At 41.7% G+C, this 27,599-nt stretch overlaps 1 protein-coding gene across 1 annotated transcript; it reads left to right on the top strand.

The window, feature by feature from the left end:
- Positions 1–804: 804 nt before the first annotated feature.
- Positions 805–10,223, top strand: LOC104468531 (mitochondrial inner membrane protein COX18-like; the record flags this gene model as incomplete). The annotated part of the gene is made up of 6 exons (XM_010082714.1): positions 805–905; positions 1,627–1,790; positions 2,146–2,258; positions 3,279–3,386; positions 4,141–4,295; positions 10,118–10,223. Coding segments are annotated over 6 exons (747 nt in total), but the record flags the coding sequence as incomplete, so codon positions are not given.
- Between the last annotated feature and the right edge of the window lie 17,376 nt (positions 10,224–27,599).

Genomic DNA, 27,599 nt, shown 5'->3' with positions numbered 1-27,599 from the left:
TTTTTCCTCAAAAGTGAGGAAAATAGTTGGAGTTAGTAACGGGGTCGTACCCTGTGCTGGCAGGGGTATGAAGGAGGGTGTTACTTCTCTTTACTCATTTTTTACTAACTGAGGAGGGCTGTGGGCTGGGGCCTCACAGCTGCCAGAACTCAGGGCTGATGGGGAGCCAGCTGGATGTTAGATCTTCACCTGCGCCTGGTCTGTGGGGCGATGGGGGGAGAGGTCAGGCTGGGAGACACAGGTGTGTGTCGTGGACAGAGTTCTTTGGTGACCTTCACTCAAAAAGTGTTACTGCAGAAGAGGTGTAATTTAATTCTGTTATTGCAGAGTGCTTGGGGCTTTGCTTGGATTTTTTTTTTACAGGAATCCTTTTCTTTGGATTGCAAAAGTGAATATCGTACTGTGCTGTTGACTGATGGGGTCTCATTCCTCAGGACAGTCACTGTATGGACTGTGAAGTTGTGTCCTGCTGGGCTTCAGATCTTTTTGAGGCAGTATTAAGTGGTTTTTTTTGAGTAGCTCGTTCCTGAGTGAAGATGGAAAGATGCTTATCAAGAACAACATATAAAATGAAATTCTGTATTTATTTCTCTTAGTATGGTATTGTCTGTGATTGTTATTGTAAGTGCTTCTCATTGGTATCTTCACGTGTTCGTTGTGTTGAAAGATGAAAAGTGCTTGCAGGTTTGTGCCTCGTCCTTCAGAGTTGTTTTCTGATCTCTGATTTCTGACAGTATCAGGTGGGGAGAGGAAGTGGTGGTTATGTGTAACTGTACATAAACATTTCTCCTTTTCTTTAGCTAGCTGGAAAATCTGCAGCCTGAAATTAAACAGCTAGCAGAGCGTCTTCGCTATGAGGTTTCTGTGCGGGGAAAGCAACTGGGTTGGTCTGAAAAAGTTGCCAGGTAAGACTGTGATTGTATATACCTTATAAATCCATTCCAGATTGGGCTGGGTGGGGGGAAAAGGGAGGGTTAGTCCTACAGACAACAGTGTTAGAGAAAGATTCTGCTGTTGCCCAAAGCTTAGATTTTCTTGCCACTTTCATGACTTGTTTTTGTTTGTTATATTTCCCTTCACAGTAAGTTCAGTTTAAAGCTCTGAACTTGCGATAGGCTTATGATTACAGGACTAAATCCAGGATTCTTTTGTTGCTGTTACTTGCGACTGAAGTTTCCTTAGGTTTTAGGGTATCTAGGTATTGTTGGGAACTTGAAGCTTGCATGGTTGCAGTCCTGTTCATTTCCTAGCGTAGCACTGCCCCTCGTGCAGTAGCAGCGTATCTGAGCTGGGATGCTGAGAACCACATAACTGGCTGATTGCCTCTGTTCGGAGAAAATTATATCCTAGTTCAGTCAAAAAGCACCATGAAATAAAATGTCAGACCAGTTACTGGAGCTGCCAGTGGTGACCTAAAACTTTGTTGGGAAAAGCTGCTTATAGGAGCAGGGCTAGGAGTTGGCAAAGGAGAGAGGCATGTCTGAAGAAGAAAGACCTTCAGATTTTCCAGAGTTACACCTGAGTAAGCCAATTTGATGTACATAGCCTGCAGAATTTCTATTTCACAGTCTCAGAAGTTACTCTGGAACAGGTATTGTAAGAGGATTTTTTTCTCATTTCCAACAGGTTCCATTTTAAGAAAAACCTACGAAGGATTATTACAGAACTGTACGTTCGAGACAACTGCCATCCCTTCAAAGCCACTTTATTGATGTGGGTGCAGATTCCAATGTGGGTTTGCGTGTCCCTCGCTTTGCGCAACTGCAGCGTTGGTGCCGTGGACTCGGAAGGTGATAAATCTGAACAGACTTCCTTTTAACAGACATTTTTTGTTCAGCTACTGTTTTTACAAACATGTCTTTGGTTAAATATCATGTTCCCTAGAGGCTGATAGAAAAGCTGATCTAAAAACTACTCCACTACCAAGATTTTAAACTTAGTATAGTTTAAGTGTAGATAAATATCTAATAAAAATGGATTTAAAAGATTTTGATTAGATGCATTGCACACATTGTAGTGCTTTAATAGTATTTATTGTGTAGATAAAACATACCTAGAAACTTTGATTTTACATGTTACAGTTCTGGCTAACTTGAGGTAGAAAATCATACTGAATTCCGTTTTTTCTTTAAACTCTTCCTGTAGTTCAAGAACAGTTTTCAGCAGGTGGAGTGTTGTGGTTTCCAGACCTCACGGCCCCAGATTCTACGTGGATTTTGCCAGTTGCGCTTGGGCTGGTGAATTTGCTGATAGTGGAGGTATGTTGGTGGAATAAAAAGGACGATTGCAAAAGAAATGATTGTTTAGTGGAATTGGGAGGGAGCATTACTTGGTTATAAAACATGAAAACATAATGGTAACTTCAGATTATGCATTGAGCAGAACGGAAAAATAACTTGATCGTTGTATGCATTTGAACGTGTGTCTTGTTCAGAGATGATAAATTCTGAAGTGACGTTTCTCAGATACGTTATCGGCTTTACTTGAGCCACAGTGAAATTTAGTCTTGAATCTGAAGCTTCTCCCAGAATGATGTTATAATGAACTCCCTTTGGTTTTAAGCATGCAAAAGAACATGTGGGTTGCATTGGTTTGTTGTCCCCCTCCATAATTTGTTACTGCTTTGTGGCTGAAGCTAACAATTTTGTGTATTCTTAATAAATTGAGAAATCCAGAACTTTTTAAGATTGTTGGGGAGATTAATCAACAGAAAAAAGACTTAATTTCTCATATTTTTTTGTAATTTAGTGGAAATACTTTTCTTCTTGATTTTTCTGTTAGGTGTTCTCATCAAACTAATCTGGATTTCGTTCTTACTCCTTTTTCTTTTATATTATGTGGACTAAGACTGTCTTAGAGGAAGAAAAGTCACTGTGTGTAGACCTGATCCTGCTTTTGTTCCATTATCTGTCAACCATTGTCAGTCGGTTTGCTGTTGGCAGCCTTTCCTCAGAGGGCTGTGCTTCAGGCTGAGGCACTGGAACTTCCAGATGCACGCAAGTGACTATGTAAAATTATATTGCCTTCAGTTGGGTACTCTGCTGGGTCGGTACAGTATTTTCTATAAAGGACTGAACGTAGAAAATATCGAACAGGCTTAATAACAGATTGTAGCAGGATGTTAATTGCAATGAGGGTGAGAAAACACAAATAGTATGTGAAGAGTGCTGGGTTACAAGAAGCCCTACTGTTGCCTTTTTTTCTCATTTTAGTTGTTTCAAAAAGAGCCTGTTTATAACTGTGTGTTTCCCGCCCCCCCTCTTTTTTTTTTGTCTCAGATCTTTTCTTCGCAAAAACTGGAAGTTTCCAGGTTCCAGAAGCTTGCTACGAATTTCTTTCGAGTGGTGTCAGTAGTAATGATCCCTGTTGCTGCAACAGTCCCCTCTGTAAGTACAGAGTTGTAACGGTGCGACCCTTAACCTGTGACTCTGTTACGTTCGTAGTGCTTGAGGAGCAGCACAAATGCCCGACGTATTTGATAGACTACACTCTTTATTATAGTGTGCCCTAAAATAAGATGTTTTGTCTGTGTATACATTTAAATTCTTAATGCATATGGAATATTTTCATCCAAATGGGAAAAATCTGCAAACTTACTGTTTCTAAACATAATTTTCAGAAACTAGGGCTTGGAAAGACACCCAGAGTGGGTTAGCATCCTTTTTGTGACCTCAAAAAACAAGAGGGAAACTTTCTATAAGGACATACAGGTGTTCGCTTATTGTAAGAGAAAAACAATATACTTGTTAGGTGAGGAAATTTTCCACAATCTTTTAAAACACTTCTCATTTTTGCCAGTTGTCCTACTTCTGAGTATTTTTGCAGTGGTTGGTAAAAACACAGTAACTGGTGGTTTGGCTCATGAACCTGTAGTCTGACATACACATGTTTAATGTGAATTCATTCATGAACTGTTGTCCAGCTTCAGTGTAGATGATTCTTTTCCCAGAAGAGTTGAGAAAGCGTGAAAAATGCATTTGAAATGGAAGCCATTATTGTTATTGACAGGCGTGTTTTTAGGTGAGTTATTTTTCTTGGCAACTGGCAGTAACCAGTGGTTGTGGTTTGTGAAGAGCTGCCTAAAATTGTCATGTTTTCATTGGATCTAGGAGGGCTGAATTGGTGTTTGTCTTGTTGCAGTCCATGGCGCTGTACTGGTTGTCCTCCAGCTTCGTGGGACTCTCGCACAACCTGTTGCTGCGTTCTCCGACCTTTCGTCGGCTGTGGTGCATACCAAGGACCAAATCTGAGTCGGATACTCCTTACAGGGATATTGTGTCTGCCTTGTCTGCCAAGTACAGTTTTAAGAAATGATGCCATTTGAACTGCTAGGAGAGCTGTCTCTCAGAAGTTGCATGAATAATCAAGCGCTGGTATTTTATTGAGATGCACTTATTTACTGTAAAGTGCTGATGCTGGAATTATATTTATTTTCCAAATAAAGTTGAGTGTCTGGCTGTAAAGAATGATTGTTTGGCACAAATACAGGTTTATTTGGAAGTTTCAAGGGTGGTGTTCAAACATTGCTCAGGTGTTTACTGTTGTTTCTGTGCTGGAAAAGAAATGTGTGTGGAACTAAGGATCTGAGGTCAACAAAATCCAGACTGTTCGGACTAAAACTGGAAAGAAAAAAGGGTGATTTGTGTTTCATTGTCATGGGACAGAGTCTGCACAACAGACTGGTTGTGCATTAATTGGTACTTGAATGCTTCTCTGTAGTAGTAAGGGCTATGTGCAGAGGGATCTGAAACAAAACCTGCGCTGCTTGCGTAGATGAGTGAGTCACAAGTGAGTTAAACGAGGCAGTGAAAAGCATCTTGTCTATCAATATCTAACAACTCAAAAACCACAGGTAAGGAGGTCATGGTGTGGGGTCAGAACTGATATGGTAAAGTTCTTTCCAGGCTTGTATTAGATGTTGGAAATTGTTTCTAGATTTTTTAGGTGGTGTTACAGATCTTTCAGGATGTCATGGTGTCGTTCTGTCTCTGCTGAAGGTTTTGGAAAAAGAGGGTTTGCAAAGGTGGAGGGAGGTTTTGGCGGGTAGGGGGAGCTGGTACTCTGCGCAGATCAAGCAAGATGGTCCCCTTCGCTTTCCCCAAATAGGTTCCTCTGAAACTGGTTCCTGATTCCAGTTTGGGAACAGGGCGTGCTGAAGCTTCTGGGCAGGACCTTAAACCAGGTATGTCTTTTGTAGTAAAAAATATAACATGGGATGTCTTGGGAAGCATAAAGAGGGTCTTGAAACCGATGGCTGGAAAAGACCTCACAGAGGTTAACAGCTCTGTCAGGACAGCAGATGTTTCGTACATAGAATTGGCTTTGTTCAATTTGCCGTTCTTTTCGGTGTGCTTGAAAGTCTGCTGCTTTGTAAGATTTGAGTTTTGGAAGAAGCAGCATCTTTGATTTCTTTGGAATTACGTGGCACATACGCATAAAGAGAAACAGGATGTTTAGCAGAGTTACATATTTTTGAAATCGCTGCAGTACACACGGGGGTGCTCAAGCTATGGTTCATGTTGTTAGCTGTTGCGCCGTCAGGGTTCTGAAATCTAGGGCAAGCAGGCAGCCCTCAGATCAAAACATTTTTCTGCTTCTGTCTTTCATCTTGCTGCTGTTTGAGAACTTAGCCCATCACTTGGCAGCGTGTACTGCTTTTCCCCCTCGTTGCTGCGTCTCTTTGAAGTAACCCACTGTTTAACAGCGCTGATCTTTAAAATAATGAAAAGAACTCGCTGCCTGCTCCCTCTCTGGGCTGAGGGTGCCACATGGGAGCTGGCAGGTGTTGGGACAGTCCCGCTTGCCGCCTGGTTGTCTTTGCAGAGCCAGCTGGGAGAAGTCCTCTGTCTCTTTTTCACTTGTTATTGTTGGACTAACTATATTTAATTGATCTGAATTACCGTTATTTCTGATGGCAAGTAAAATACTCCTTCATAGAACAGAGGGACAGCAGCTGCTCTTCTCATAAGTGAGGGTTGTTGCTCTATCTTTAAAGTTTAAGGGATCACAAGTTACTGTTACCCAAAAAGAGAGGGGAGCAGCCCAGTGGGGAATTTACACCATGAAAGCTGTCTGAGAGAACATCCTTAATTCCTTTTTTCATTCCTTCCCCCCCCCATTTTGTAGATTTAGGACTACTTTTGGCTGTGATTTCATATTACAGCTGGGCATTGCTGGATCCCTGCGCAGTGGTCTAGATCAAGCTGGACTGTGCCGTTCATGGCTGTCAGGGTAGGGGACACAAATAACAGCTTCACGCTGATGCTGGGGCTTTTACCTGCCAGCGTTGTGCCGGCTGTGGGAGGACGGATGACACTAGATCTAGCAAAAAGTTGGTCACGGAAAGACAATATGTGCTGCAAGCCTGAAGCTACAAAGTTGACCTGCCACAGTTAAAATTGAGGCCCTTTGTATTTGACATGCTTAATAGAAGCAGATTGCAATCCTATTGAGCATCATTACAGATTTATCTAAGTCAGGAAACACTTTCGTAAGGCAGTAAGAGTTAGAGGGACTGCACTGTAAAAATGCAGCATGGTCTGACCTTGGGCAGCTCATGGGAGCTCTGCAGGCAGATAACGTTTCTTCTGTATGAATTTCTGAACTGTTAGGCTAGGGAGGGAAAAAGACATGGAACTTGCAGAAGGTTTTTGCAGAATGCCAGCCTTCTTAACGCACGTGTTTTTTTCTTCTTTTTAAAATCTGTGTCTCTGTTACTCTTCAGTATTCAAGCCAGGAATTGTGCTTTTTACCTTTTCAGTACATGTCCCTGTGGTTAGTATTATCTGCTAATTAAAATACTACATTCTTTTGACAGCTGTTTGAAAATATTTCTGTTCTTTATTTCTAGGAATTTCTTTAATACGTTGCCAGAATTACAGTTGAGTCACTGGGTGCTTAGCTCTTGTAAATGGAGAAGATCCAACTTTGTCGGAAGGAGAAAGTTCCAGTGAGTGGCTGGAACCAGGTCCGTTGATGGCAGAGTGGTGCCATTTGCAGAGAAGCACTGATTTTTGTCTGTAATCACCGTGCCGTTCATGTGTTTTATTCAGTTGCTGCCTGTGTAAGTGCCTGCTCCAGAGAGTGCCACTAATAATTCTCTTTTGTTTTACAAAGTAAACAGCCTCGGGTTAATTGGATAATAAAAGCTTTGCTATGCTTGCGTTTTTCCACTTTATATGCTATTACTGGAAGGCTGAGATAAACTTTGTTTGGAGATATTTAGAATAAATGATTTCAACAATAAGTCCCCAGAGATTGACTATGCACATGACTGCATATTTTAAAAAAAATACACACCGACCTTTTCCCCTTCAGATCCCAATTAGCTAGCATGTGAACTAATTGTAGAAATCAGGGGAAATAAGAGCAGCAATGCTTTAAAATGCTTTCATGCAGCGTACCTGCTTAATAATAGCTAGTCTTGCAGGTATTTCTTTTTCTCTTTGCTTCAGCACGGTGGTGATGACATGAACATGTCAAAGTGAAGGAGAATGTAGCTGACAGACTGCGAGAGCTTGGAGCTTTGCCGTGTTTACTTTTCCAGTGCAGCCAACCCCCTGAAGGAGTGGAACTGAAATAAGAACGGTCTGGCCCAGGAGTAAGTATATACCATGTTATTTGCTGTCACAAGCTGTTTGTGTGTGACAGTTCAAGGTTTGGACTCAAGATCTCTGTGGAAAATCAAGCTTGGGTTTGAAGGTGCTGAAATGCAGAAGTGAGGACTTGACCACAATATAGTCTCTTAAAAATCACGAAGATATGGAGAACTAATTCTGATATTCTGGCCAAACGAACATTTGTTTGGTGCTTTGGGGTTTTATGATAATTCTCTGAGTTCTATGAGACGAGATGATGTTCTTATGCTGTTAAATAATGCAAAACAGTGGTTTGTGGTGGGGCCTGAGCAAAGGACCTGTTGTGTTACTGTGCTGGCATTGTAACAGCTGTCAGCAGCCCTGGTTTGTAATGGTTTCTGACTTTCCTTGTTGCTGTTTGGGTGAGCACCTCTGTGACCTGCTATGGGACAATGGTCAAACAGCATTTTCTAGTCTTGGTTGTGAAAGCTTTGTGGTCCCCTCTCAATAACTCACTTCTACTTTTTTCTTACTATTTGCTTGTTTTCTGACCTGAAAATGGAGGTGGATTGCCCGAATGAGCACACAGCCTCCTGCTCAGTGACTGCATGCCCTTTGAGATGTAACTCTTGGGCTGCAGAAGACCCTATATAATCTAACTCAGCTTCACGTGCAGTGAAGGTGCATTAGCTTAGACTTTTTGCCCTGTGTATGAGTGCAGACCCTTTCCTTAGCTAAACTGGTGTATGGTAATTGAGCCCAGAGCCAATTAACAAAGTTTTTCCAGAGAGATCTTGGCCAAGTCTGGTTTTTGGGTTGGTGTGGTTTTTTGGGGTTTTTTTTAGTTTGTTCTTTGTTGTTTTTTGGTTTGTTTTTGTTTTTGTGCTTCGCTTGACTGAAGTCATCCTTCCAGATACTCTCTGAAATACTGAACCTGCTGATGCCAGGAGGAATTTTGTGACTGATTTCAGTGGGATAAGGATTTTTAAACTTTTTTTCTTCTTTCCTGTAAGATAGGTTGAAGCCAGATCAGTCACAGCTTCTTTGAGTGCTAGTACTCTCTGGAATGTCCTGGTCTTCTAGGCTGCAACACTGGGATGCTGAATTGGGCACCAAAAGGTGAGAACGTGTCTCCAGACTTTGATACTGGTGATGTGCTGAGAATAGCAAATCATTTGTGAAGTTTTCTGTCCACTGCACAATTCTGTATGTGGTAATTTACCCAGAACATTAGCTTTGATTTCTTCTACCTTAGTGTATATTGTATTATAAGAGCAGCGTTCTTCAAGTCTTTAAGCTTTATATCGCTCCAGGTGATAATAATAACATGAATATGAGTAATATCGCAACTGCTGGTCAGTAAAACACAGTTTAATGTAAAAGGAAGGGAGGCTTATCTAGAAAGCAGTGTCTAAGGCAGAAGATTGGTATTTGAAATGCTAATAGTGGCTAAGAGCCAGCATGCAGCTCATAGTTAAGATATGTTCATTAAAAAGCACGTGATCTGTTTTCTTTGGAGATAGTATTGCCCTTACTTATACATCTTGCTGTTTGAATAATTACTGGTACTAAAAAGCCCTCTGTGCAGAAACTGAACTAATGCTTGGCAAACAGGGTGAACACAGCATCTGAAGCTCTTGAAGGATACAAAGATTGTTTCTTTTTTATGCTTTTGATTATTCTATGATTTGGAACAGTATACGGAAAAGAAACATATCTCATGTTGTATGTGTGTAATGACTGCCAAAAATATTGAAATGATTTAGCAGAAAACACTTATTTCTCTCCATATCGTAAGTTTTATGGCTAAGCATCCCAGCATTCTTGGTAGAATCCTTTCTTACTGTTTCTATCTAAGTATTTCTGTTTTATGAAAGGAAGTTGAGCAAATACACTGCTTGTCATTAGAGTGCGCTCTCAGAGATGCAAAAGAAATGCTCCAAGAGGTCAAACGTATTAGCTCTGTCTGAGGTTTATCACAGATGAAAACCCTATAGCTTATTTTAGGAAGGCCTTAGGAAGATATTCCTGAGTGTGATAACATGCCTAGAATAATGAAAGCCAGTAATTATTATTTTTTAACATCTGATGGAAAATAATGTTAAGTTTTGGGGTTTTTTTTGGTATAGTCATCCCAGGGCTCTTTTCTGGTGTGCTGGTATTTACACAGCCATTGCAGGCTGACTGTCACTAAATTCAGCCGCTGACACGCAGAGGGGATGGGCTTTTTTGACTTGCACTGCGGATGGTAGCGGTGTGATAGGAGGAGTAACCACCAGCCAGACGCTGCCTTGCTGCCTCCAGGTATTTGTGAATAGCTGTCCTGTTCGTTGTGTGTATGGGGTCCTTTTTTCAAGGTGGTGTGAAATCAGTGTATTTTTTGTTAGTTCGAAGCAGTAACAAGATTCTGTTAATCAACAAATTTTAGTTAAAGAAACACAGCTGTAAGTAAAGAGACCTCATTTACCGCAGTAGGCAGGTGGCTTCTCTGAGGCTCTGAGTGCTGGTTCCCACTTTGACATCCGTGTCCCATGTTCCAGAGTGGTCATACGAGAGAGTCTTGGCAAGAGAGACCCCTGCCATCAGACTGGGGTCCCCACCCCTGAACACTACAGAGGAGCTCTAGGAGGGAATGTCTACCTCTGACGTACCTCTTCTGCCTGCTCACCGCCGCTGTTAGCAGCCCCCTCAGTACAGGTAGGAACACTTTTTCTGTGTTGCCTTTGGGTGAGGGGTGTACCGTATGCATGAGGCTTCTGATGAAACTAGGGCAGTGGTCTTGCCTCGGCAGAGAGGCAGTGAATTATTGCCAGTCTGCCTACAAGACCTTTAAAAGCAGTTCCCTGACGTTGTGAGAGAAGTCTGCGATGTGCTGACTACCCCCAACAAATTCCACCTGCCCAGTGGCTCTCTCGTTGGAGTGCTTAGCTCTGTCCTTGTGATAGGGAAGCTGAGCATGCGCTATGCTTTGTTAATCCTGATTTCCGTGGCTTCTGTACACGAAGAATACTCTGTGACTCTTGTTGACAAAAGCAGCGGGTAGGGCATATGAGACTTTAACAGCACGACACACAGCAACTCTGGAAGTCCTACCCCAGAGGTGGAGTCCTCGTGTAAAACTTGAGGTGGTTCCGATATTTGGAGCGTAAGGCAGTGGCGAATGTAGCCGTTGGCAGCAAGCATTGAGAACACAGCCGTTTGAGGGTGAGAGGCAGTGGACTTGAAGCTAAGAAAGGAGGGGTTACCCTTGTACCTTCTCCACATTTTGTTTCTTATTGATCATTGTAATTCTTGAATTTTATATCAAATGGTAAGGTTTTTGTGTTGGACATCACCCTGTAGTGTGTGTACACGTTTCACCTGCCACAAAATCACTCTGGCCACTACTAGGGTTCCAAGGCAGGTGCTGTCTGTAGTACAGATCATAGCTCGCGTAGTTGTTCTGTGCTGAGATAAAAGTTTGAATTTATTCTAGATAATGGCATGTGTGCAAGCTATTGTGTATTGCATTTGAATTCAGATATTGCAATGATTTTGGAACTGAGTCATATGAAATCAAGTAAGTTTGCATTAGCGCTGGGAAAAAGAAAGCCCTCTAGCAACAGTTATGTCTACATTTCTGACTAATATTTTCTGCATGTGTATGTACTTCATTTTCGTGAGCGTGATTCAAGATCTTAGAATTTATGGATTGATGTACGAGAGGTGCACAGGTATTTCTAGATTTCTGCAGCTTGGCACTTGGACTTGTAGAAGAATCTCGGTATTAGAACCTAATAGTACTTTCATGTGCTGAAGAGAAAAAAATAACCGCTTCAGAATGAATTTTTCCACTGTCCGTGTTTACATTAAACAAGAGAAAATTATGTGACATCTCAGGTAAGTCTTTGGCTACAAAGACTGTCTTTCGATAGAACATTGTGCCTCTGAGAGGAGTGGAATCCTTAGAAGCATTTTGGTTTAGAAAGGAAGGGAAATGTGTTAGGAATTAAAGCAGAGAAGGACTTGATCTTTTCATGTGAAAAGGTAAAGACTGGAGGCTAATAGTTCTGGCAGACCATAGCAGGAGGGGTGAGTTGAAGCTGCTAACGTGCACTGCAGAGTGTAAATCCTCACTGGGTGATGGCGGTCTAGGCCTCTCTTACTAGAGATTAAATGGGAAAAAGCACTGAATCCTCCACTCTGACGAGATCGTGCTGGGTGCCTACATAGCAGTCTTCTTGTGATATATGTACATGAAAACAAAGCTGTATTGTTTCCCAGGTAGACTTGGATAGGTTCCTTTTTGGATTTTTTTGGGTTTTTTTTGACAAGTCTGCTCATAGTAGATGGGGGAGAAAAATACAAAGAAAGAAAAGGGAAGAGTGAGGTGGCCATGAGTGACATGTTTGCCTCAGAATCTGTAAATATTACACAGGTGACTGACATCAGATCTGCCCTTACATTGTTTAGAAAGAGAAGTTATTAGATTTCACTGACTGTGAAACAGTGTTATTTCTGCTTCTCCCACCTCCCCCCATCCTTGGACCTAACCCAGCGTGTCTCACTGGGTGTAGGGGTCTCTTTGCCAGGACATCCCACGTCAGAAAAGAAATTTCAGTAGCATCATTTTATAGACTGTGTGTTAGCCTTTGAGGGTTGCCTGTCTGCATGAACTGTAGGTTTGTTAGAATTCAATGTGTGGCTGAGAGTGCAACATTTCATGTTTCTATCTATGGGTGATGTACCAGGAGCTTTGCTTTCGTCCAGTCCCGCTTTGCTCTGCTCTTAGGTACCGTTCTAAGAAATAAAGATTCCTAACTTCCAGCTCACAGCATGATGTGATGTATGTTGTGTTGGGAAGAGACGTCTGGGCCATGACACAGGAGTTGTGTGTCTCTAGTCAGCGTTTCCTTTGGAGTGTTGCTCCAGCAGTGTTTGACATGCAGCTCCTATTTCCACAACAGACAGAGTAAATATTCTAATGACTTCCAAGGGAGAGCTGCGTGCTCATGAGCTGTGTGCGTAACTTATCCCTCTTATTGTTTTCTAATATAAGTCTTCAAATTGGCTACACATGTTGAGGCATTTCAGCCCTCCAGTTATTGGATTCTGTGTAAGGTAGGTGCTTAACCCCTTCGCGCAGCGTTCTGATCCACTGCTCACACCGCTGAGGTCACTGTTCAAATGGATGAAAACAGGAGACCGATAAATTGGCTTTTGCATTTGCTATTGAAAAGTCTGTGCCAGTGGCCTGATCCTGATGCCATAAAAGCTTTGTGTAGAGAGTATAGACAACACTGAATATGGAAATGCAAGCTTCATTTGTGGTTTTTGTGCCCCTGTAGACGATAAGGGCAGCAATAAGGCAAGTTTATCTATTGCATGTCGTGGGAACCTGCTGATTTTTTAAACAGACTCTGACTCCAAAGTGCTGTTTTCTCAAGTCCAGAAGACAATTTTGCTCTAAGGAATTCGGTTGGGGAACTTCATTAATGTTACCTGTGACATGAATTTGGCTCCTGAGACACATAACTATCCCCCGAGATTGGTGCATCTGTATGATTGCAAAATGATTTCACAATGTATTGATGTATTTAGCTTAATCTTGCCACAAGAGGTAATGGAAGTGACAAAAACTATTTTAGTGCCAGTGAGACTTGTTCACTGGTCTGCAGCAAGCGTTTGAACTTGCACCATTCGAATCAGTGTTGACGTGATGCTTCCATTCACTGTCACAACTCACTTCAGTGTAGTTTCAGCCAGGGTGTACCCCAGGTTTAATCCAGGTTATGTTACTTTGTTTATTAAAAATGTGAATGTCTGAACACAAGCAAAGTATGCATGGTAATCGGATAGCATTCACAATTAATTATAGGGCTTTGCCCATCCATACTTGTGTGGTGTGCTTCTGTGGAAATGGTCAAGATCTGAACAGAAAGGTTTCTCTTTTTCATGACTGAAGGTTAAGGTTCTTCCATAAGTTGCAATGAAAAAGCGATTTATACCAAAGTAAGAGATCCCCCAATAGAAGTTGAGTACTACCACAATAATTTCAATTTAAACTGTCCTAGTAAGGTGTCCAGACTCACTCAAGATATTTTGGCAAGAGGTCAGCATTATGTCATTGCCACTCTGTCTCCATTCTTGCTGACTGCATCTTTGCTGATAAAATGGTGAAACTGCTGTGTCTGAGGCTGTCACCCTGGCATGTCAGGAAGGAAACCTAGGCAATCCTGTTCACAGGAAAGTCTCAGCATAACCTATTCTTGTTTTGCTACTTCTGTAATTTTTAAATGAGAGGAAGAGGTGATCTTCAAGTCACAATGTATGTAATGCCTATAGATGTGTTGGGTTTTTTATTTAATAGACTATATGTTGATATATGTCTTATTCCAGACGTGGAGAAGAAATGTGACCTAAGGTACACATATTTGCTGAAAAGTGTTAAAAAGCCCTTGGTTTGCAGAGCTGAGTTGTTTGAATTACAGAATTAAAGTTGTCTGTGCAGTTTTCTTCACCCTTGTGTATGTATATGTTGTGATGCAGTATGAAATGACCACAGACTGCTTTATTCCTGGCAGTTCTGCCTCAGTGCATGGGATGATTGGTGTTCAGGGGTTTATGTACTGAATGAGGCTCTTGGACACGCTGCAGTGAGTGCAGTTGAACCTGGTGAGTAGGTCAGGAGGTTACGGAGCAGAAAGGGTGGGTTTGTGCCAAAGGTGGCTCAGTGTTTCATGGCTTTGCTATTTTTTTGGTGGACAGTTCAGAAGATGCTGAGTACAGGAATATCTGTAGGAAGATCGGGCGTATCTAAAATGCATGTAATGAACTCTGTTACGGCATTTGTTCTCTTTTTTGTTCCTGAGCTGTTTGTGTATGTGTACATGTTTTTTTACTACAGAAGAATACCGCTTTGTCTGAACAGAAGAACACTAATAACAGCTACCCCTTAGAACCGTGGGACATCGCAGCAGCACCCACGTGTGCTCACGTCCAAGTTGGGGTTGTAGGATGGCTTTTCTCACGCTCTCTCACTTGCTTGAGGAGCGATAGGTTGATCAGCAGCAGTCTGGACTGCATTTCGTATGTGCCTTAAACTGCTCCAAAAGGTACCATCGGCTTTAGTTGCATCTTACATAGGACTTACCCTTTATGTTTTGCCTCACACTTGTGAAGTGCACAGTATTTACGTGTGTTCTTGGAGTCATACAAATGGTAAGTGAATTTGTAGTAATGGGACAAATCTCCTGCTTCCTTATCTCAAGCGTATCTCTCTTCAGCGCTGTGAGGCCCGGCTGAAGACAGCACAGCCTGCTTGCTTTGGCCAGAGTTCTAGAGGGTTCTTTTCTTGTCTTTTCAAACTCTATTCAGAACCCATTAGGCTTCAAGGTATGGTGAGGTCTACATCAGGAGGAAGAAGGAGCTGTTGATCCTTATTTCTAGGCAGAACAGTTGACCATTTGGCTGGCCAGCTGTGGGAGAACTCGGGAGGAGTCAGTAAGTGCATATTGCAGTTCTGCTACCTGGATACTGGTGCCTCCTCGCCACAAGTTTATTGAACTCAGTTAGACCCAAACAGGAAATGCTAACTTACCATTCTGGGTCTTGGAGTTTCTTTGTGCTGCAGAGAGAAAAATCTGGTGCGCTCAGCTAAATGTTTTATTTGCTATGGGAATTTGCTTTGGCTAATGCAGTTTTTAAGACCTGTTGGTTCATTCAGAGGTCAAGGAACATTTATGTAAGAGAGTCTTCAATAACATTCCTTTAACTTGGCAAGCTGAAAAAGCACAGGGCCAATTTTTCTCCTCTTTTTAGTATTAAATTTTTGCATGGATCCTTTTGACTTCCAACCAAACAGTCAAATTGCTTTTAAAATCTGAAGACAGCATCGTGTAAAGGCAGAGACATGCGTTATGAATTAGTTTCTCCTGTTTTTTTTGTTTTGGGGGTTTTTTCACTACCTCCCTAGTGATGAGATGTTTCAGATGTTCCATAATGCTAGTGTATTGAAAAAATGCAGTTTTCACAGTCCTTTTTGATTTTAAGTCCTAATATAGTACTCTAATATAGTTCTTAAAGTTTGTTTCTAGATAAGACTTTATGTGCTTGACCTATACATTTCAGACTGTTCTTGGCTGAAATTGGAAGCAGTCTAGGAAGAGTATTTTGTGAAGTGGTGGGACCAGGTGTAGGGAGGGAGTAAGGTGCCCACTGTGCTTCCAGGTTCTGGATGCTGGTGGGTTGGCCTGCTCAGATCATCACTGAGGTGGAGAAATTATTCCTGAAGGAACTGGAGTGTCTTACATGGTCCAGCAAGTTTGGAAGGAGTTTAAAAAAGTGTTCTAAATAGCAGTATTTCTCTTTAAAATTTATGTCTTGCACCTTTTTCTGTTAAACTTTCGAAGTGAGAACTAAATACAAGCTAGGAAAGTTTTCAGTTTAAATTTAAAAAAAAAAAAAGAAGAAGAAGAAGAAAATCCTACATCTTTTTAGACTAAATAAAGTACAAAAACCTGCTTAAGATCCTGGCTGTCTGAGCACGTTAGAATTGCTGCTGCTCAGTTCTCACTGCTGCTTCTGCCCGCTCTAGCTGGACTCAGCTAGCACAGGTATGTTAGCAGATAGAGTTGCACACTGCATCTGCCGTCTGTGTGCATCTGCAGAGTGCTGTCAGACTTCCAGCAATTTTCAAACCAAAACAAGCAACTTTGCAAATATTTCGCAGCACCCCGATTCACTTTTTCTCAAAAACGCTGATAAGAGTGAAGTGCCTTTTACTGGGAGATGTGCTTTTGTGAGCCAGCTGCAAACCACATGCCTTTTTTTTTTCCTGAAGCACTTCTGCAGTAGTCCAGAGCTTCAGCCCAGAAGAGGGCACCCCTGCCCAAAGGAGCATCAAGGTGGTTTTCCCCAGCAAGTCAGCAGAAGTATGTTTCCTTTGTCGTGCCCCAAGTGAGCCAGGAATGATGGACCTGATAATCCTAGAGTTGGATAAAAAGCAATTATTTTTCAAGAGGCATTTAAAAGATGAGATTTCTTTCCTTTCAATGAGATATGTTTATAGGGGTTTTTGTTTCGAATTTGTTTGGTTTTTTAAGAAATTAATTTAGAATTGAAGATAAAATTAACTACTTCTATCAAGACCTTACCTATTCTTGATGTATTCCAACAGTGTAATCTCAGTAGAGGTAATATTTGAGCAATGTGTGTTTGCTGCCAAGTTTTGGAGGAAGTCAAACGGCTGGATTGGTGCAGGTCTCCGGCTGGTCACCCAGAATTGATGTTTGCTAGGGATGTACTGGCTTTTAGATGACATTAGTTTCCTCTACAGGAGCAGAGTGTTTCCTTCACTTCATTTGTTCTGTTCATTCAGTTTAGTCCAAAAATCCTGGTTCAGGGAAACCAGATGGAGGAGAGGGAGCTTGCAGAGCAGGGAAGCTACTTTTACCTGTTGACTGTAGCGATGAGAACACGCTGTGATCTACCAGGGCTAGGACGCTGCAAAAATACAAGAATAAAAAGTGCTTAGTTCACTGATTACAGACAAGACTTAATTTAATTAATTGTTTTCCCTTGCAAAACATAGTGAAGAGGTCTTTTTGTTAGGTGTACGGCTTTTTTTAACAGCTTTAACTGAGCTGCTGTTCCATGCTTTAATTTTCGCTGGAGTTTTCACTCAGGATCAGCTTGGTTTGGCAGTTGTAAATTTCAATAATACTTTATGAAAGCAGTTATTACTCTAAATTTAAAGTTTATTGGAACCTTATTACTTATGTGCTCCTAAAATGGATGCACAATGTATTCTGGCCATTGAGAAGCTCAGTTCAGAGGTTTTATTTGAATGTGTTAATGATTACAAATGATCGGTAAATCTTTTCTTATGGTAACAGCTAAAATCTGCAATGCAAACCTAAAGAAAGGTTCTCTGTTTCTGAAAGAAGTTGGATTTTTATTCTGTGGTTATATAATAGCTCCTTCTGTAAAGCACTTGTCTACTAGTCGAGTAGTGAATGATGCAATAAAAATATGCTGTCACTTACGGTCATGTTAGTAAATCTAAGCATCAGTCGATTTTAAATTGCAGCTTTTATTTCTCAACAAGTAACGCTTCATGTATTAAGGATGTAAACATTTTTCTGATTATATACCTTACTGTATATAAAGTGTCCGGCACAGCCGCTCCTCTGAGCCCCATCGTTTGTCCTGTCCTTAATCAGAGTGACTGAAATGAATTCTGTCTCTGAGACTCAGCTGATGAAGTTAGAAGCCATATTTTGAAGGGCTGGTGTGAGTGTCCAAATGGACATACTGCTGAGAAGGAGAACTTGCTCTCTTCACAGCATATTGCAGCCCAGGGATGTTGGTCCTGTGTTTTGGCCGATCAGGGAAAGAATATGTAGAGGATGGTGTTGATGCTGTGAAAAAAGATAAAACAGGAAATGAAACACGGAGTTTTAAGTTTTCTCTGTTTGTGCTTTTAAAATGTCAGGATTGAGTAGTGTACTGAAAGTTTGGAAGCTTTGTGCGAAGTTTCTGTTTGTCAAATGTTGCTAAGCAGATCTATTTGGAAAGGCAGCAGAAAGCATTCTGAAATAATTCCTGTCCTTGCTCAGTACAGCCAGTCAGTGAAGCTGTTGTTTAAGGTGAGAGGGAGTGAAAGATGACGTACAGCACTGTGGCTGTATTGGGAATGGATCGATACAAATGAGCTTCACTCAGTGTCTGAAATAACCTGGGAAGTGGGTAGGAGAGAGAATTCCTCCTTCTACACTGGGGACCTGGCTTGATTGCTGGAGCTGGCTCTCCATGCCCTTGCCAAAGATAGCAGATGATTTTTAATGGCCACACCTATTTAGGATTGTTATTTTATGTCCCATCCAAAAAAGAAAGAATAAATGTTGTTCTGTTTCAGAAAAATACAACAGGCATGGTAAATACTTCCAAAACTGACAATTCTTTCAAAAAATAACTGTGTTCTGGGGAGTAGCAGCCTTGAGCTCTTTATTAATCTAATGTTTGCATAAGGTGACAGTTGTTAATTTAATTAGTATTTATTGCACTGACTCTAGTTATAAAACATATACCATCGTCTGCTTTTGTTTTAAACTGTTTTGTTTACGGCCTTGTATTCCACTAAACAACACAGATAGTGCTTCTGTGAAGTCCCTCTCAAGGGAGGTCTGGGTTAGTAGCTGAGACCAGAGTGTGCGCCAGCCTCAGCTCCTTTCTCCTGTGCCCTGGGGCAGCGTGGTTACCTTGTCCTGACGCTGGTACCGTGCCCAGCGATGCCACGACTGGTTCCTGTCTGTCCGTTCCTCACTTGCACCTAGTGCTGCTGCTCTGCTGGCTCGACCCGCTGGTTCAGGCTGTGCACTGGGGCCTGCACAGTGCAGGCAAAGGCTGTCCCCCTTCCTGTCCTCGAGGCTGTCGGAGGTCCTGACATTTAGAGGGTGTCGGTACTCTTCCAGTATGCTAGCAGTAGATCCAGAGCCAGTGGACTCGATCTTACAAAGTAGTATTTTTTTTTATTCCTTTATTTGTTCATGATGTGTGTACTGAAACAGCAATTTTCCATTAAATGCAAATAGGAGAAGTGGTTGTTTTGCTTCCACCAAACCAGAAAATTTCATTTTTGGACAACTGTAATGAAAGCCAAAGAAGAAAATAAAACTATTCCTGAAAAAAGGCGGTGCATGTGCTGCTTCCACTTTACAACCGAGTAGATAACAGCTGGGCTGTTGTGTAGGAGGAGGAGGAGCTGAGGATAAATCTCTTCTCTGCTTCCTAGACTTTGGAAACGGTGCAGAACTAGCAAATAGACTGCCTGAAGCACAGGTGTATTTTTAAAAAAAAATAAGCCTGTTCAAAAATAATCTGTTTGCTTAGGGACTTGCATGGTTTTGCCTGGAGAACCCCTGCTAATAAAATGATCGTGTAGAGACAGCAAATTTTATGCAGTGTTTCTGGAGCTTAGATTATTGCATAATTAAAAGTTTGGGGTTAGATCTGCTGAATTTACCCAATTACTGTATTAACTTGTAACTGTGAGGATTCTGGAGTGGTTTCCAGCATTTGCTACAGAGTTGTGCTAGCATTCCTAGCCCTAGAGAGAGCCTGAATCCAAGCTGGCACGCGTGGCGTTAATGAAAGCATTCTTGATTTTTCAGAGATATTTTGTGAAAGAGTTTCTGCTGCTTTGCAATAACCATTTTTATGTACAAGGCATGCGTGGCTAGAGGCTTCTCAGCGTCCTCACAACTGTCCCCAAACTCCAGCCAGCATCGTGAAACCACAAGAATCAAGCTAACAATAGGATTTGTTTGGTAAAAAGGATTTTTTCCTAGCTCTGAAAGATTTAATTTGTTGTACTTCAGAGATTAATGAAGAGGGAGGAGAATTCCTCTGCTCTGAGTCCAGTCTCAAGGGAATATTTGTCTTTTGTCCTGTGAAGCAGGATGGCTAACTGTTTTGAACAAGGCCAACTCAGTTCTTTGGGACAGCTTTACAGACTGGTAAAGATCACTCCCAAAAGTAGCTTTCACAAGTGGCTCAAAGTTGGTAGCCAAGACATTCCTGGCTACCTGAGGATTGCTTTGTCCACGCAACTCGTAAAATGAGCTGCGAGGCTATTGGGGAGCCCCCATCTTAACACTGCGTGTAGGACCTAACCGTTCAACTCAAAGCTGGTGCCACCGATCTGTGTTGATGTAGCTAAGAGTATATGCTGTGTGCTGTGACTTCATCTGTTTATCTCCCGAAATGAGATTTTGCTTGTCCTGTGCTCATCTAACACATTGGTTAGAAGCTAACGTGATGTTCTTTCCAGTACTCTGCTGTAGACTATGGAACACAGAACTGCTTGGAGGATACTAGATAGAGTTTTGGGTTACATGACATTATTTGAATACTTCCCAAGCATTCTTCTGAGAACATTTTTTCGAATAAAATAGAAGCAAGTAGATATTTATTTTGTGTACAGTAACAGAAGATAGTTTTCCCAGAAGCAAACACAGTTTGAAAACTCCTGTCACATTTGATAGAAAATTAAAGGCAAGTGTTATTAGGACAAAATCAAACCAGAGTCTTAAACCGTAGTTTTTGTGCAGTCCAACAAATGCATTGTATGGAACCCTTATTGCAACTGAACATCCAAGAAGAATTTAAGCAGCTGAAAGCAAACTGAAAGTTTTAGTGTTTGGTTTCAATTTTGTCTTTTTAAAACTTTTAGTTGCTCCTTTCAGTTGTCTGAAAGTCATGGAACATGAAGGAAATAGGCAGCAATTAGCAATAACTTCAGTGAGATGATGCAAAAGAATCAGTCTTACGAGAACTTTTCCAATCGTAAAAATGTGGAATTGAAATTTTGAGAACATTTCTTTTACATGTTAGGAAACAAGGGCTGCAGTTGATTTCCTTATTATCGAGTGCAGATGAGCAATCTTGAGACTGTCAGCTAGAGGTCTTTCATCTCTACCAGGGTGACTTTGGCCTGTGTCCTTCCCTTACAGTCTCTGTGGAGACAGTTAAGCTGCTCAGTTTCACTGCCATATCAGACATCTAGTAGAGACTAGCAACTCTTAAGTCATGCAAAGTCTGAAGATCTTACAACCTAAAATGCTTTAAAATAATGTGAAGACAAACCAAACCTTCCAGAGTTGTAGAGGATAAGTCATTGGCAAGGCATACTCTCTGTCTTATAAAAAACTTTAAAAGTTAAAGGTACCAGTAAAATCTTTAGAAAATAGAAAAGAAAGAAAGAAAAGATTGGCATAGGAGTCTGGTGTGGAACCGATATTTCTTGGCTGTGTACAAATTCTTTCAAAGAAACATTTGGAAAAGTTCTTTGCAGCATTTTTATTGTGTTTTTCTTCATCAGTTTCATTGCCAAAATAATTTAATGTGGCCTGAGTACTTACTCTCTCATTCTCTTTAAGTTCTTTGACATGAGCATCTTGTCTCAAAAACCGGCAGCTTTTATCTGTTAGACAGGTCAGGCTCTTTATTTGCAGCACAGTGGCAGCAGCTACCTTGTGCTGCATTCCAGACAGGTTTTTGAAGGCTTGGGACCAAGGCTTCACCATCCTGTGGCTCAGGAATCTTTTTACTGCTTTGCCGTGGCAAAGAGACAGCTATTCCCTGTTAGGCAGTGGTGATTAGCGAGGGTGACAGAGGAGATCCTGACTTTGAGCTATCCCAGAAGCTACAGAGTACAGTAAAACCACTTAAATGTTCGTGGTTAAAGTGGTTCGTGATTCATATGGCACCGAACCCAGCAGTAATGTGGAAGGTCTGTTGAACAATGCTGTATTTTATTTAAGAGTAGAAGAGTTGCCTTAGTAGAACAGATAATTGTCCATCTGGCCTAATATCCCTTTTCTGGATGCTTTAAAGGAAGGTGTTAATCTTCATTCCTCAATATGCTGTTAATTATGTGATGCTATATCCATGGCGAGGTTGGAGCAGAGGGGATTTCTTTCTGGTCCCAGCTGGTGGTCAGCTTATGCCTTGATGAGAAGGATTGGTAGCCCCAGTGATTCTTATATTAGCTAATAGCGGTTGCTGTTTATTCCTTTTCATAATGGAAATGATGTTTAGCAGAAGTCAGACAGATGGGGCAGCATCACACAAATATTCCGTCAGCTTTTTGAAATTTGCTAACTGGTTTGTCTCAGTAGTCTAAGTTACTCTTCCGCAAGTCCAGTAATTTGCCTGAAGCACAACTGAACTGATCCTCTCGCATAACGATAAGATCTGAATCTTTTTGTGCATAATGAATAAAGTCCTATTATATCTAACAAGATTGACCCCAATCCTCTCACACATGGCACGCAACACTCCATCTGTACAAGTTTCTATAAGTAATATTCCTCTTCTCTCTAAGAAGTCTAGTTTTCTGGGTGTACCTAGCTCTGAAATTTTTGTGGGTAAGCAGCCACCGTGAGCAGAAGGTCGTCTTTTATTTGCTGGCTCAGTTCGAGAAAGACAGAGACAAATTGTGGTGGCCCTTTGCTGGTCTGCAAAGACTCCAGGTGTTTTCTGATGGGTGCCTTCTGTGGGTCTAGAAGAGTCATTGGTAGTTGGGATTAAATATTTTGGATTTAAAGGCGGGGATTTCTTTACAGAAGCAAGCTCTTGATCTCCCCTTCTAATTTACTTATGGTCTCACTCCTGGTTTTTTGGACTCCTTCCAACCTAGTCTTAGCAGCAGCTGTGACCAAATGTGTATCTTCGTTAGGCACATTTTGTAAAGCGTTTGTATCCATTTTTGCATATTGAAATGGCAATACGATCGCAGTCGTCTGTTCCAGATTGATAGGCAGTACGTCTGGATATGGAGTTTTCTTGGGCTAGGATGTGAATGAACAAACAGAATTTGGTTCTCTTGTTTGTGCGTTCTGCCTCGCGGTGCCTTTGGCTGAAGTGTCTGTGCAGTTCCATCTGTATATTTTGAAAGCCAAAGTCAATGCCGCCTTTATCTCAGGGGGAATGTGGGGTTGGACAAGGGCGAATGTTATTGGAATATAGCATTGTCCTGACTGCTCAAGAGAAAAACAAGATGAAAATGTTGTTTTGTAGCATTGGCAGCATCCACTTCAGTCTTGCTGTGGGTCTTTGATCAAAAGAAAGAACTGTCAGTGACAACCATATCTTAAGAGTCCCTATGCTTCACAGGCAGGCTTCCAGCTGCCTCAAGTAGATCAGAGAGAGAAATCTGTCTGTCCACGTCCTGGCAACTCAACACAACGGGGACAACGTGGCCACAGTGCCACGTGGCGCTCTGTGCCTGGCCGTATGAGTAAGCGTTCAGTTTGATGTAGCGATGCTGTGAACGTACCTGGAAAGGGTCTGCGTTGTGCAGCATCTTTTACTGTGGTGTTTATTTCCAAAGCAAGGTGGCTGGCTGCAGGAGGCTCATGGGGAACACTGGTGTTAAAACAGAGGCAGAGGAACTGTTGAGAAGAATGAAATGCTGGAACTCACAGCCTGCACCTTCCCAGCTCATGAGTTGGCTTAAACCGCTCTAGATAATGAAGAGACTTAAAGTATGAGGATGGTTTTGAGTTTCCTTTTTGTTTTCCTATTTTTTTTTTTAAGTTGGTGTCATTCGTAACAGAATGAGAATGTCCATACTGACAATTACCATGTCTCACTTTTCACTTGCAGTATTTGATCCTCTCTGCTGCACACTGGTAGCAAGCTGCATGTCTGCTTCAGTTGTTGCTGGTATGATGCCCATGACATGACAAGAACTAAAGTGTTAGGTAACCTAGTCATATGCTTTTCATCTCTGCAAAATACTCAATTTCTAAATCCATTAAACTCAAAATGGGGCCCACTATTTTTGTACCTAGTTTTTTTCAGTCCTTTGCCTTCCTTTTTATCTTTTCAAGCAAGACCAGCGTGGGAGGCCTTTAATTTTCTGTGTCAGAACTGAAGATGGGATAAAACATAAACTTGTTTACCTTTTTCCAGCATGCGTTGCATTCACAGACCATGAAGAAGTCTGTGTTCTACCAGGGCCACGGTAACCATTGCCAGATTTTGACTTGACGGACCAATTCTCTTTTTGACTGCGGTGCTATTATCGGACTGAAAAACAATCCTTTTAGATGCCAAACCTGGCCCTCACTCCAATTGCTACTAGGATTGGCAAACATTCCAGGAATCTCATGTTCTGACTTAATTCCAGCATTCCCCAGTGATTCAGCTATTTCTTAGAAAAAATATGTTCCATTTGAAATTAAACACTGGCCATGGTAGCACACATTTGTGTAGCATCTTTCACCCTGAAAGATCCCAACTTCTGCTCCTGGCTATATGTGCTGGATCACCTCCTCCTCTGCACAGCAGTTAGGTTGTGACCAGTGGTATTTCCACCTGCGCTGCCCACGCTCAGCACCCGCTTCTTCGATGCCGTTGTTGGGGCTGGAACGCAGCAGGAAGGTGGGACTGCACAGCGCTCTGGGGAGGAAGGAGAAATCTTCTGAATGCAGAGATGGGGGAGGTGGAGGATGACCTCTCCCACCCTTCTGTTTGATAAGTGCAAGATGCTCCTCAGCAATTACATGTGATGAAAACTGCTGTTTTATCTCACCCTGCGCCAGCTGTCTGCCACTCTCTCTGATAGGATGTATGGCTGGTTTAAGCACTGTTTAAAGTCAAAACCCAGGAGACCTGAACTTAGTGTCCTCCAAAAAGTGAAGTCAGCGGGAAGTTCAAGGTTTGTTGGAAATGTGACCTTTAGGGAGTCAAAACAAGAGCAAGAACTAGAACTGTGTTGCTGGACATGAAAACATACCCAGAAGACACAATGCGTTTAGGTGACTTAATAAAAAACTGTATTGAGCTAGGTTTTTCGAGTTGGTTTTGAAATGCATTAGAGTCGTCTGCATGCTCCCCAGCAACGACAGTGGAACATTCCTTTAGCTGTTGCATGAGGCAGAATCTCCTGTCAGAAGTGTTAGAATGTGCAGTCGGTCCAGATAGCTGAACTTCTGGGGTAAAAAAAGTAGGGGCATGGTGATTTTTTTGTTTGGGTTTTTTTTTTTTTTTTTAATTAAAGTGCTCTGGATTTGTGAGGTCTAAAGCATTTGGACTCCCTGCAATGAGCAGATAATTTGTAATTAATGAAAGATATCAATGCAGATACCAATAGAATGAAAGCACCAATCCAAAGGTTTTGTTTTAGAGGGCAAGAACACATTACAGCCCATATAAAACTCTTGTGAAATATTGCAGTAAAAATCCTTTCTGTTGTGCTCTTGGAGTGTGTCAGCAACCAGTGGGTTGATACAATATAATATGTTAACACAGGGAAATCCCGTTACTGAAACAGGATTAAAGATACTCTGGTTTGAAGACTGAAGCATTCTGGTTTGGTTTTTTTGATCATCAGACAGCTCCAGGATTTCAGGGTTAATTCTAAATGTCAGATTTTGTCACTATTCATTGGGTTGCACATAGCTACATTTAAGAAAAAAAAAAAAAAAAGAACAAAAGAGGTTTCAGATATCACAGACTGTTCCAAGAAAGCCTGCCAAGTCTCCAGAAAACTGAACTTAGTAACTGGAACTATTAAAATCATACACTTTTACAGAATTTTCCTTTTATTATACTTTCATCCTAAGGTGTTTAATAGAAGATGTTACCTGCAGGGTGTCGTACACTTTTCAGGCTTTATCTGCGAGGTCACTGTTTGCCTGACTAACAGCAGTTTTTGCAGCAGATTCCTCTGTCAAGGTATAGTGGTGCACGCCTCCGAAATGTTCCCTGTGCCGCTCTGGAATCTGCGGTATGCTCTAGGTCTGTGCAGCCGTGTGTTTTTGCTATCTCTCCGTCAGGAGGATGCTGCGCTCTCTCAACGCTGTGCTTCATTGTACAGAAGTTGGGAGAGGGTAACAAATAAATGAAATAGCTTTTTACAGGACTGCCGATGGAGTGTGCCACACATTTTTATAATAGCAGTTAAACAAAAGGAATGAAATAGTTTTCCAAAACATTAGTCTTGGTCTGACTGCTAGGACTTCAATTAATGCTTTCCTTTTGTGGAAGAAGAGTGGGGGACAAGAAGGGAAAGCATCATCTTAGGTACAGTAAATTTTGCCCCTTAGCAGTTATCTCTGAAAGTTGAAGGAATAGGCATTTTTCCAAAACAAATCCAAAAGCAGTAGTGTAATAAAAAGAGGGACAATAAAATTATAACCAAGAGGGAGAATCTGGGTGATCCAAGCATTGGACAGAGGCTCCGTATTCTTGGATTCTCTTCTCTCTCAGTTGCACCAAATCCTTTCCTTACTGTGTGTCTGTATGAAAAGAGCTGGGAGGATGCTAGGCAGTATGTATTGAAGCAGGAGCTCTCGCAAGCCTTAGTTCCGTTGGTACAACTTTCTGTCACACCCGATGGGATGTGAGAGGTTGGTATTGCTCCCTTCCAGTGCAGAGGCAGGTGTTTCTGTGACAGAAAGAAGGGAAACCGGTAATCTGGCACTGCTGGAAAAGGGAAAAGCAGAGCCCTGCCTTATGCCATGCTGTGCAATGCTGCATCCTGCTTCTGCACAAGGGGTTGGAACGAGAAGTTCCTTGTTAGCCCTAGGACTGTGGCATGGTTTGGCTTGTGAGCCAGTGGCACTGGGGATCCAGGAATCAGCCTGGTGGACTCTGCCTGGTGGCACGCTGTAGATGAGTGCCTGAGCAAGGGGGGGACTTGCTTCCTGCTCTGAGCAATCCTGAAAATGTGGAACGCATTCCCTCTGGAGTTGTGAAATGTGGATGGACTCCTTTTTTTTTTAATTTTTTTTTTATGGTGGAAAAGCATGAAATCGTAGCCACGTTGGCTAGAGTTATTATTCATTTAACAGTTAAACTTCCATTATGTTTTACTGTTTGCTATATGCCTTTTTTATGTGCTTCAGTTTTATGTATTTTGCAGTTAACTATTTGAACGAAGTGATTTACCAGGACTGTGCCTTTCTCCCCACCAACTCCCTGCTTTTCTTCTTGCTAGGGTGATATTTGTTTCATATTGCATGTGGGCATATTGTAAAATGTAAATGTATAAAATTTTACTGTCTCATTGCTCATGAGAGACCTCTAGAAAAAGAACAGCTATGTGTGTTGTGATAAATCATCCCTCTGCGCAGGTAGCTGGAGGTGCTGTTACTTGGTGGTTTGGAGGAGAAATTACTGAGAGTGGTGGTGGGTCTCACTGTTTACTGCTCAAAAATGCTCAAGGCATGGCGTTTGCTTTTTAAATTAGTAACTTAGTGTGGTAGTTTGAAAAACTAAAAAAAAAATTTTTGTAATCAATAGCAGCCTTTCTGTTAACTTAGTTAACCTTGGCCTGTGCCCGTTATCTTCTACTGATTCATAGGATATTATTCATGCTCGTCAGAAAAAGTTTCCTTAATCACATTTGCATTGGCTTAACTGGAAAATCTGTTCTTTTTTGCATCAATTCCATGCTGTGTGGTGAAATTCTCTGGGCAACCCCTTTTCGGGAAGAAGCTCCATCGGAGCAGGTGGGTGTGATGCCGTTTG

Source organism: Pterocles gutturalis, unplaced genomic scaffold (assembly GCF_000699245.1).
Source record: "Pterocles gutturalis isolate BGI_N339 unplaced genomic scaffold, ASM69924v1 scaffold1175, whole genome shotgun sequence".
NCBI classification, from domain to species: domain Eukaryota; kingdom Metazoa; phylum Chordata; class Aves; order Pterocliformes; family Pteroclidae; genus Pterocles; species Pterocles gutturalis.
Note: the sequence above shows the minus strand (reverse complement) of the source record. Positions and strands in the feature narration are given on the sequence as shown.